Raw genomic sequence first — 12,400 nt, forward strand, 5'->3', positions numbered from 1 at the left:
AGATTGGAATTAAAGTATGATTATTTTAATGAAAACATAACAATGATTCTGAAGACGAAACCATATTATACAAATTATATAAGAATCCCTTTCAATAAAGCTTGTTACTTATAAAGCAGAGAAATGATTTTGATTACAGTGGATGAAATATACGAGTGAAGTGGTATCGAAAGAGAAAAGCAGAAGAAAAGATGGAAACTAGGGAAACTATATAATAAAGTAGGTGTTGATTGATGAAGATGATACAGATGAATGATTGTTGTTCAAGTGTTGTAAGCAGCGCTTTGAAACCTTTTTGTGGTGCACGTGTTGAGAATTTTAAGAAGGACACGATTGGTGGTGCACCTGGGGGTTTTGAATTGGCCCAAGGCTGCCCCATTTGCGATGAAGTTGTCCAGAATCTTCTTGAAAGTCCCAGTCTCCAAAATGCAGAGCTCTAAGGGCCCTATCGAGTTGGTTTTTCTTGACACCACATAGCCATGATCCATGAACAATTTGTCCATTTCAGTGCAACATGCACCGAGGATCTTGTCGTCTACCTCCCCTTTTATCTCCCAAAATATTACGTAGTGCCCTGGTTGCTTTGACACATCTGCATAGCTTGTGAAATCAACCAGCTCGGCCTTTCCCTTTGTCAGAATCTGGGACCCTCTTTCTACCACTAGTTGAAGGTCCTTTTCTGTGTTCTTGTCTATGTTTACTATCAAAATTAGCTTTCTTCTACACACAAAGTTCAACTTTGGGGTCCCATTGTAGAAGCCACCCACTTCCACCACATCCCCTAATCTGCACCTGTATAGTCCTGAAATCAATCTTCATCACATTACTTTCTTGCTTCCTACCAAATCACCAAAATCATAATCATCAAAACATATTAAATATCAGCTACACATTTACAAAAACAAAAAACCATTTTACCTTTTGCATTTTCTACTCACTTTGTCCATACATTACCAACATTTAGTAATTCCTCAGTTTTGGTTGAAAACTTCATATTTCACTGATGAACTTATAGCATGCATGATTAAAAAAAGACTAAGAAAAAACTAGTTAAACAAAGGGAAATACTGTAAGTAATGGGTTCCTAACGCTGAGACGATGACGCATCTACAAAAAGATAACCATGGAAATGCTGCCAAGTACTCCAAAGTTTGACCAACATGGTTACGAACAAAAGCATCCTAAGATATGCAGATTCCTGTTGTTAAGAACTTATTCACGATGCGTTATGCAAGTCTTCTACAATAGATCATAATTCTTTTGAAAATATTTGAAGATATCAGAATTATCAAAAAAAAAAAAAACTCTCTTTTACCTAGAGAGTAAACAAAGAGAATTATAGGAATTAGAAATCAGAAAAGGAAAAACAAAGAGAAATGAGAGGAAGAGCTCGAAGAAGGTTTGATCGGTGAGAGGGAAAGCTCAAAGAAAGTGTTTTCATCTTTTGGAGAAAGCAAAGTACACTACTTATAGTTGGAGAAGATGTTCTGAGAATCCAAGTATTACTGGAGAAGGAACACCAACAAGTTTGTTGCAACCGTCAATAAACAGGACCAGCCAACATAAGCTCGGCCAACATGAGTTCAGCCAACACGATTTCGAACATGAAAAGAGACAATCAGACTTACACAATACATATAAAATTGAAATATATTACCAACATTTAGTAATGCCTCCATTTTGGATAAAAACTTCATATTTTCACCGACAAACTTATAGCATGCATGATTAAAAAAAGACCAAGACAAAACTAATGAAACAAAAGAAAATACTGTAAACAATGTGTTCCTAAGGCTGATGATGAAGCATCGACAAAAAGATAACCATGGAAAGGCAGCCAAGTACTCCAAAGTGTGACCAACATTGTTAACGTGTAGTTTAGTTTGTGGTCGGTGACCCCCACTTACTTTCCGGTTTTCTGTGAAGAGATAATGTTTTTTAAATCTCTTTTACAAACTCTTATAAAATGAATTTTAGTAAAAAGTTTCAACTAAGATGAGTATCAAGCTAAAGTATTTAGGAGGTATAGTTTGACTGGTTAATTCATTTCTATAAAAAACGAAACAAATACATATATCTGTGCACTGTTATCCATTATTGGTAACGCCAATTATTGGAATGCATTTCAGTCCACGTATTTTATATCACTCCTGATGCCATTTCTACACACTTCAATCATATATCACTCTCGGTTTAATGCATGTGGAACCAAAACCTTTTTGGCTTGATGCAACTAGCTACTAGACATGTCCATGTTCATGCTGCAGCAAGCTTGCACATGTGGCACACAATGAAACTCGATCACTGCTTTCTTGACCTGTAACTCTAGGCGTTATTTTATGTAAGATAACAGGTCAATCAAAACGGGCTTGCCCAAAAATGAACAGTGTACAGGTTTAGATATTAGGTGGATAAATGCATTTACTTGGCAAAAAAGTCAAAGATTCTGTTGTTCCAGAGATATTTAGTAAATTCTACCAAGTGTCATGCTCAAAATGTAGGTCATAAAACTAAGAAAAGATGGGTCGAGGAAATGAGTACTGATAAAGGATGGGAGATGGGCTATGGAACAGAAACTCTTTGATTTTGGTACACTTATCTTTTGGTTAATAATTGAGTAGGTTCCAAAAGGTCCAAAACAACTTCAATAAGACTTCATAAAATTATTTTTTTTTTGTCTGATATAGAAGAGAATTAAGAAAAAATGCATACCGGTGAAAGTTGTGAGGACAACTTCATACTCTTGTCCTAGTTTAACCTGAGAGAGAGGAATTGGCTTATCTTCCGTGAAATCATCAGCTCCTGAACTAAGTTTTTTTTCATTCCTGTGAAGTGGTATGAACTCAAAGTAAGAGAAAGTAGGAACCACGGCGAATGTTACATTTTCTGGTGGTAAACTAGGATCAACATTAACCCCTATCCAGCTCTCAGTTGAGCCATAATCGGCACTAACTAAAGGCAACCCATTTGCATAATGCCTAAGCTTTTTCAAATATGGTTGCATGGACCCTGTCATTATGGAGTAGACATACTTAGCATTTGGCCAGAGTTTAGGAATTAAACCAGACCACTCTACCAGTTCTAGCTCATGGCAAGCACTTTCCAACTTCGAAGCCAAATCTGGGCTTGGAAAGATGATGTCCAAAACAGCCTTTCTCATTTTTGGTAACTTGATTCTTGAACTAAGAGTGCCATCTCTGATGTCATTGCAAATCTCCATCCAATTTTCTTCAAAACTGCTGAAAGCTTGCACCATGCTGTAGATGAAAGCTGAGGTGATAAATTCCACTTGGTCAGAGTAAAAGAGACCAAGAAGGAGGTGGCAATACGTGGATTGTTTGTAGTCTCCACCAGAAATCACTTCTTGGGGACTGCAAGTGAAGGATTTGGTCGCATCCTGCTTGATTTTGAATTCTTCACTTGCATAGTAGTGTGTTGTGGCTGTTCCTGCTGTTAAACCTCCTTTTGTTTTGAACCTGTTGCTGCTGTATATGAATTCAAGAATCCTTCCTCCTTCCCTTATTGGATAAACCCTGTGAACAGTGAAAAGATAAGAACGAATTTTTTAACGTGCGCTTTAGAGTAATCACACATTAGCAGCAACACACAGTAAGAGTATATACACACAAAAATAAAAATCGGAGCACAAAGGGTACACAAAAATCTAAAGGGAACACAAGGAGATATTATAAAGATGTAGACCTTGATCTATAGGCTGCTGCTAGAGTGAATATTTGAAGCGTGGTTTGTGCACTATGGCGAGTAAAGGGTACGAACTTTTGCCTTCCATCTGTTGTTCCAGAGCTGCATACCAGGAAAAAAGGAAAAAAACTTATCAGAAATTGGCAGGTGATCCTTGCTTTATCTCCATTCCATGTATTATAAGAAAAGAGAAAGAAACACTTTACCAAAAAAATATTACAAAAACTGTAATCATGAATAAAAAAATGTATTAGAGAACTTTCATGGTTTATAAGTTATTACTTTTTCAAGACTTTTGTTCATGAGCTCGTACAAAGCACCTGTAGTCAGACCTTGTCATGAATAAAAAAACACTAGAACAACCATGGATTTGGCAGAATAACATGGAGAGAGAGCCATAGGTGGTCTCTATCCTAATGTCCTGTATTCCGATTCCTTATTGTAATGAACATGACCATAAAATGAAGAAAATTCAGCACTATAATGAATCATAGTTTTTTATCTCCTAAAAAGTAGAAGAAAAAGGTTTTAGAGAGGAAAAAAAAACTAAAGGTGATGGTACCTTAAGGAAAGAGTGGTTATGGGTCGTTGAGTGAGTAAAGGAGCTGTGTCCCCATCAGCAATCCTTTGGATAAATGGCTCAAAGTCAGCGTGTGAGGCAAGGGGAACCACAGAACAGAAAAGGGATTCCAATGCACATGCGTCCATCTCAAGGATATTGTAGTTCCCCAACCATTTCTTGAGATATTCCACTCCATAGTTTTGCTTCAAAATCTGGGTGAGCAACTGAGTCTGGACAAAACCAGCATTATGGGATACATGTTCAAACCAGTTTATGACATCATAGTCATAGTTGGGTTTGGCATTGCCGGGGTTGTGGGTGAGAACAGGTTCCATTAAGGTTGTTTGGTGTTTCGGCATGAGGAAGTGTTGGGTGTCTGAGTGAGGGAAATATAGGAGGACAAAAAACAAGGGAAAGGCTGTGTTTTATGTTGTTGGTGTAGAGCTTGTATATCCCCTACTAAAAAAGTTGAACAGACTTCTGATATATTTGCAGAAGTTTCATAGATATGGTACAATACAATAGATATAGACCACATGAAATGGTATTATAAGGGGAGAGAAAGAAAGAAATATTCTTCCATAATGTAAGGATGATATGGGGGCTACATTACTAATGGCAGGGACCAAAGAAACAGTTCATCACTCTTTCCCTCCAACTTACTGTGAGCCTTCATATTTGAATACAGAACATACATAAAGTAGATTAATTCACTTTAATTGCACATTTAACCAAATGTACCTTACTTTAAACTAGAGCTTTCAAAATTCATAATCCAGTTTGGTCCATCACGAGTTGGTCACTTAGTGAGTCAACCTAACCCGATTTATTTATTAGCAAGTTAAAAAAATTTGAATCCGGCCCGACCTACCACTGGTTGGTAGGTTAAACGGGTTAAGTCATTGACCCATTTAATTATATTTTTTTAAATAAAAAATTATAATTTTTTTTAATTCATATCTAAATAAACGTCACACTAAACTCTAAAGACAATTCAAAATTTAAAAAAAAAGTATCATCCAATCCAAACGTAGTTCAAAAACATGTACAAAAGGCAAATAAATAAGTTTTTAATATTGATAATTTTTGTATCTCCGTTATAATATTAGAGTCTTGAATAGATAAATTTATAATATTTTTTTCTCTTGAAACATCTTCTTCTTTATCACCATCTACAATATAATAAAAAAAATGTTAACTAATAATATTTTGAAACACAAAATAATAAATAATTAAATTAAATTACATGGGTTGGTGAGCCAATCTGGCTTACCACGTGTTCAACCCAATGAGCCGAGTTTTGAGTGAGCCGGGTTGAAAACTAGTCCAGATAAAAAAATTACAACTTTTTTTAAACTCAACCCAGTTCAAATTCGTGGTGAGTCGAATTGGTCCGCGAGTTATAACTCATTTTAAGAGTACTACTTTAAACATTCACACTTTTCATCAATTTTACTGTATCAAATTTTAAATTAGATGTATTTTACTACTGAATTTCTGAATTTTATATTTAAACTAATATTAAATTTTTGTGTATCTCATTGTTTTATCTATTATTTATATAAGAAAAAAATAATTTAGGTTTTGTTTCTGTTTTTTATTTTTGTCATTTTTCCAACATCTTTAAAATACTTTTTTATTTAACTATTTGCCACAATCTAAATATATTGATTAAATGATAAGACTTGTGTATATATGACTTCAAAAATTATAATATTAATTATTTAATTGTTTATATATATTTTTTTAGACAAAAAGAAGTTTTGACTTTTTTTATTTATTTTTCTCATTCAACATCACTATGTATGTCTTTTCATAGATGAAAGTTATTTTACACTGTCTATTATGAGTCCTCTCCTCCCCTCACTCTTTTCTTTCCTTTCTTTTCTCCTTTTCTCTCTTTTTTTTCTTTCTTTTCCGTATCTTATCTCTAAATTGTTGCTTCTACACTTCAACCTTTTCAAAATCTAATCAAACAGTGTTAAGGAATATTTCTATTCGATATAAAAAACATTATAACTCAATCTTGTGTGTGTCAAATTCTCGTTTAAGGAGCATATTTTTTGAACGAAAATATTTTCGCTCAAACTAAAAAAAATATTTTCTTCTTTTAGTCTCTTAAAATGATTTATTGTGAATATTTTTATAAATATAAATTTAATATTATTTTTTATATATGATTGATTTATGGTTTTAAGTTAAATGAGTTATATTATTAAGATTGATTGAATTTGTATGTCATACGAAAATGATTTTTAAGATAACGAAAATATTTGAATTTGTGGTAACATGTTTCTTTACATTGATTGTTTGGTTTGTAAATTTTGAAGTTGTCTTTTACGGTGATAGTTTTAGAACAACAATTGTTTTTGGTGTAGCATTATATATGTTGGAGGTTTCTTGTTTTTATTGAGGGACATAAAGAGAATTTAAGATGTTGAATTTGAAAGATGTAGATATCATCTTGAGAATTGATTGACATTTTTTCAATTGCATTCTTATAGCTAGTGATAAATATAAGATAATATCTTCAAGATAGAAGGATATAAAGTGAGTATTTGAGCACAAGTGTGGAATGAGTTATACAAGTTAAAGTTCGTTGTTTCGTGATATGGTTTAAGATAAAAGTCAATTGTTAAAGTTAGATAAGTTATATATAAACATTATAGAGTTTTACATACATGTTTGTAGATGAAGTGTTAGAGGTTACCATCCAAGATAGACACAAACAATTTATATTGGTTCGACTATCACAAGTCTACATCAGTCCTCCTTCAACAACCTTAGTTGAAGAGAATCCACTATAATGATTGAGTATACAAGAAAACAGAGACAACCCTCTCAATGAACTCCTCTCACCACTCAAAATAAAAATAGCAATACAAGAGATGAACACATTCAATCTCTTAGAAATAGCAAGATTAATCCCAGCTCTTAAACCTGACTGTACTCATATAAGTATACAATAAAAATTGTTTGAAGAACCTGATCATTAAATCACTCTTCAAAATGCATATCGAATCAGAACCAATGTAGTCCAATGTCTTGAATGAATCCTTGTTGTTTAATCACCAAAAAAGCCTTGATTCCTCAAAGAACGTGTCTTAAAAAGCACCCTTGTAAAGAAACTCAGAAGATTTGTCAGTATTTGAAAATGTTAACGTTATGGAAACATGTCTCAAGTCACATATATATAGGATTTTCAAATCTTGTCGTAGTATAATCGATTATGTTATTTATGTAATCTGTTATGGTTTTCTCTATGTTTTAACAGATGATCTTATGTGTGTAATCGATTATTTCATGACTTATGCCTATGATTGCTTCTTCTAACAGTCTTAAGAGATTAGACTATTATGTAATGGATTAAATTAAGTTCTTTGTTTTAATCGATTATTAAACTTATGTTATTGATTATATTAATACTTAACCATATTAGTCATCAATTTGTCATCCTTAACATATTATCTCTCTTATATAATAGATTATGGTTTTCTCTCTGTTTTAATCGGTTATGTACCTTGTATAATCGATTATAACAGAGTGAATTGCCCTAGTTTAACATTCTAAGTGTTCTGGCTAAATGTAACAAATTATACACTTTATGTAATCGATTATTTACATTAGAAATGAGATTTTTAATATGTTTAAGACATGGTTCACTCAACATAAATGGATTCAATAATCTAGCACACACATGTTCAATATATAAACAATTGTTATGCCATTTTGTTGTGCAAGAAACCATTATTAATCATACTGTCATTCATCATAAAAAACAAAGATATAAAGAGACTAAGCTCCCCCTATCAACCCTTAGCAGATTCTTCCCATCATCAAGATATGTTGGTGCCAAATCAACAATTACTACATTCTCATAAGGATCAAATGAGCCTTTATTTAAAGCGTGGAAGGATGTAAGTCTTTTTTGAGAAAAATACTTTTTAAGGTTGGTAGAGATTTAAAAATATTTTTTAATTTGATCAACTTTTTGGCATTAACGTTTGAAAAATTAATAAATATTTTGGTCCTCATGAAATTTTATTTGGTACTCTTACTTTATGCATTATAATTTATTTATGAATATTTGATATCAAACAAATGATTATACAAGATTTTGATATTGAATATTTAATATCATGTTTCCTTTGCCATCTTCTTTTTTCACAAAAGTGAATTAATTAATATTGAAGCAGTATAAAAGCAGGTATGGGCACATCTATGGATATACTTGTCATTCGGTAAGGATTTGGATGGAAAAAATGTTATACCTGTTGGATATGGGTAATGGGATGATGATGTGATAAAAATGTCATGTTCGTCATGTGTCGTTGTCATCCTTGATTGTATATATGTGTAGATCATTCTAGTAAAATAATTTTATATTTCCTCTTTGAAATTTTTTTATATACACACTACTTGGAGGAATGTAAATGTATAACATACACGTGTTTAACTTTATATTGCTACCCCTTAAAAACACTATATTAAACTCATGAATAAGTTTAGTTTCTTGCCTCAAGATATAATGGAAACTTAACTAACCAAACAGAGTACAACTTATGATTGTCTCGTAAACATAACTATTCAAATAGGCATCTTATCATTAAATCATTAATTCTTAGAATACAGTTTAGCCACATATTATTCCCTAACATACCTGAGCTTGTTAGTAGGTCATTTTACTAGATTAAATATAAAAATTTGCATGGTGTCCACAACTTGCAAACTTTTGTTCTGTACAATATCCAGTAGTCCTTCAAACATAACCTCATAAATAATCACAACAAAATATATATGCATGCAAAATATGATACAAAATCAAGGTATTCATGATATTTTTATTCATTCCAATCATGCATTATGTAACACCCCAAATAATTTAAAGGGTATTACTCGTAGTAAAGACTAAATTAATTTGATATCTGATATAAACAATCAAACTTTATTTCAATTCTTTCAAAGTACAATTCCAAACTTACAAACTTTAAACAATATAGTCTTCACCACTTAACATAAATTCGAAATTAAACTTATAAGTCTTACACAACATATTTTTCCAATGCAAATTTATTCTTTTTACAAAAATCCCTGAAAGTTTTTCCCCGCATCCCTCTCATCATCTCTAAGCTTTTTCAACCGTATCTGCAACATTATCTGCTCACATATAACATGAGTTATATGATCATAGCACAAACAAATAAGGGTAAGCCAACCATATCATACAATCATTAAACTTACTTATAATATAAATGTTTCAATCATGTATTTCTGCAGTTTATAAATACCATTATCCTGATGTCATTAATTCATTTTTTTTTCTTAACTTCTTCAAAATCATCTTTCTCATTTTCATAAACCTTACAAGTATACCATGCTTACTCACGAAGCCTTATAGTCAGACCGCTCTCTACCTGCTTCTATAAAACTTACGAATCATATGTTTATGTCAAAGCCTTATGGTCAGACCACTTTCTGCCTGCTTTCATAAAACTTACGAATCATATGTTTATGTCAAAGCCTTATGGTCAGACCACTTTCTGCCTGCTTTCATAAAACTTACGAATCATATGTTTATGTCAAAGCCTTATGGTCAGACCATTTTCTGCCTGCTTTCATAAAATTTACGAATCATATGTTTATGTCAAAGCCTTATGGTCAGACCACTTTCTGCCTGCTTTCATAAAACTCGGGTATTACATTGCTCATATCAAGCTCTCATGGTATAAACTGAACATACTACTCCCAGTAGTAAACATCATTTCATAAGTAATGATTTCTTATATCCACTCCAACATTTCATAAAATCAACAAATCATACCCTCTTATCCACCTAACTCAATCATGTTCATTCTTTAATCATAAATTGACAATAACCCGTTTTTGGTGTCAATACCCAAAATAAAGTAAACATATTGCCAAATATCATACTTCATATTATAAACTCATTTTCTTCATAACGAGTATAACTCAACATATTTTCACCAATCAAAGGTCATAGATCAGCCAAAATACATAAACATGTCTTAGGAACTACATATTAAAGTTTGGGCTCAATGTAACGGTAAATGAAATATATATGAAGTTTTTACCATGATAACTTAAGAACAAAAATATAGTGTTCATCATACTTTTCAAAATTTCGAAATTTATTTCTCAACACATAGACTTCTAATTACAAATCCGAATGGTCAAATTATAGTAATATATCTTGGGAATCATATATCAAATTTTCAGGTTGATCTAACGGTCAAATAAAACAGAATCTATATTTTACCGAGAGGACTCAGTAACATAATAACATGGGTAATTAATTTACTCAAACATGCAGAACTTATTTCTCCAAGTACATACTCTTAATTAATGATCCGAATGGTCAAAGTGAAGAAATAGGTCTTAGGATTCATTTATTAAAATTTTAGCTAAATCCAACGGTAAAAACAATTAAAAGGAATGTTTTACCACAATAACTCGAAAATAAGAAAAAATATAATCATGAAAACTAAATTTACACAAGTGAATAGATAACTACCATTCCCAAAATTTTAACATGTTCATAACTCATATTCATGATCATAACATGTATAAATATCATATGTAAGAAAGGATTAGCTCCCCTACCATCAAAATAATCCTAATATAAAAATTCAGGGGAAACAAGAAGTTGAATCTGGCAGAGCCAGTTAGACAACTTCCCATCCTTCCAGAAAGATGCAATAAAAAAAAAGATAAAACAATAAAATTTATGGGGAAACAAGAAGTTGAATCTGGCAGAGCCGGTTAGACAACTTCTCATCCTTCCAAAAATACAATATAAATAAGAATAAAAGGTTTGGGGAAACAAGAAGTTGAATCTTGCAGAGCCGATTAGACAACTTCTCGTCCTTCCAAAAATACAATATAAAGAGATAAGAAACAATAAAAGGTCTGGGGAAACAAGAAGTTGAATATGGCAGAGCCGGTTAGACAACTTCTCATCCTTCCAAAACTGCAAAAGAAATAACTAAATGTTCTAAGTAATAATAACGTGCAATTAACATAACATAATCAATATCACGTTTTACAACCGTCAAACTTGGGTCTCATCACAGAAGCATGTTCTCATTCAAAATTCAAGATCATCCAGAAACAAAATACTCCATATTCAAGGTTTAGGATTAGACAAAAGCAAAGTATTGTATACTCAAGATTCAAGAGTAGCTTCCCTTACCTCTATTACAGACTTAATCTCCTCGTTCCCCGAAAACTTCTAGAATGTCCCCTTTGCAACTAGAAATTCTTCCAACTCTCTTCTCTCAAAATTTTTCTAAGTTTTTGGTGTAAATTTTCAACCTTCCCCCCTTGGCTATTTATAGCAAAAAAATTTACTATTCATTTTTCTATTCATTTTACTATTACAAAAATAATTTTTTATTCACAATTTGATGAATTCTGATCTCTTATGACTCAAGACAACGTGGAATACTTATCCCTTCCACAAATTATTTTTTTTTACTATTCACATTTTACTATTCACTTTTTACTATTTTTTTTAATCTAGTATCTGAATTACAAATATTTTCAAGGGTCTTACAATCTCCCCAACAACAAAAATTTTCGTCCTCGAAAATTATCTATTTAACAAAAAAGATATGGATATTCTTTTATCATAAATTCTTCTAATTCCCAAGTCATTTCCTGTGTGTCTTCATTCCAAAGCACCTTTACCGTGCGAATATCCTTTCCTCTTAACTTTTTCATTTGAACATCTAGTATACGTACTGGTCCAACCTCCATTGTTAAGTTCTCCCTTACCTGAATTTCATCAACTTCCAACACATGCTTTGGATCTGGAATATACTTCCTCAGTTGGGATACATGAAAAACGTTATGCAAATTTACCAATCGAGGTGGTAATGTTATCTCATAAGCCACTGGTCTTCTTCCTTGCATTAGAACGCACCCTAATCCTTGGTATGACGCATCACAATACACCTCAAAAGATTTGTTGAAGTCTGGAATGATCAATACTAGTGCTGACGTTAGTCGTTGCTTCATATCTTCGAAACTGGCTTCACATTTGTCAGTCCACACAAATGGTTGATCCTTGCGAGTTAACTGAGTTAGAGGACCCACAATCTTGGAAAACCCTTCGAC

General features: G+C 32.4%; 1 protein-coding gene across 3 annotated transcripts; it reads right to left on the bottom strand.

Annotated features, from left to right (window-relative positions):
* Positions 1-212: 212 nt before the first annotated feature.
* Positions 213-4,841, bottom strand: LOC108339055 (indole-3-acetic acid-amido synthetase GH3.10-like). 3 transcript variants are annotated; one of them, XM_052878069.1, is made up of 5 exons: positions 4,265-4,841; positions 3,703-3,804; positions 2,713-3,533; positions 2,216-2,317; positions 672-802 (listed from the first exon to the last, which is right to left on the bottom strand). In XM_052878069.1, the coding sequence occupies exons 1-4, from the start codon at positions 4,621-4,623 to the stop codon at positions 2,241-2,243; spliced, it is 1,359 nt and encodes a 452-aa protein (XP_052734029.1). In that variant the 5' UTR covers positions 4,624-4,841; the 3' UTR covers positions 672-802; positions 2,216-2,240. The 3 variants fall into 3 exon arrangements, with proteins under 3 accessions (XP_052734028.1, XP_052734030.1, XP_052734029.1); XM_052878068.1 differs by lacking the exon at positions 2,216-2,317 and having other exon boundaries at positions 213-802; positions 4,265-4,818; XM_052878070.1 differs by lacking the exon at positions 2,216-2,317 and having other exon boundaries at positions 660-838; positions 4,265-4,839.
* Between the last annotated feature and the right edge of the window lie 7,559 nt (positions 4,842-12,400).

This window comes from Vigna angularis, chromosome 5 (genome assembly GCF_016808095.1).
Source record: "Vigna angularis cultivar LongXiaoDou No.4 chromosome 5, ASM1680809v1, whole genome shotgun sequence".
Taxonomy (NCBI): Eukaryota; Viridiplantae; Streptophyta; class Magnoliopsida; order Fabales; family Fabaceae; genus Vigna; species Vigna angularis.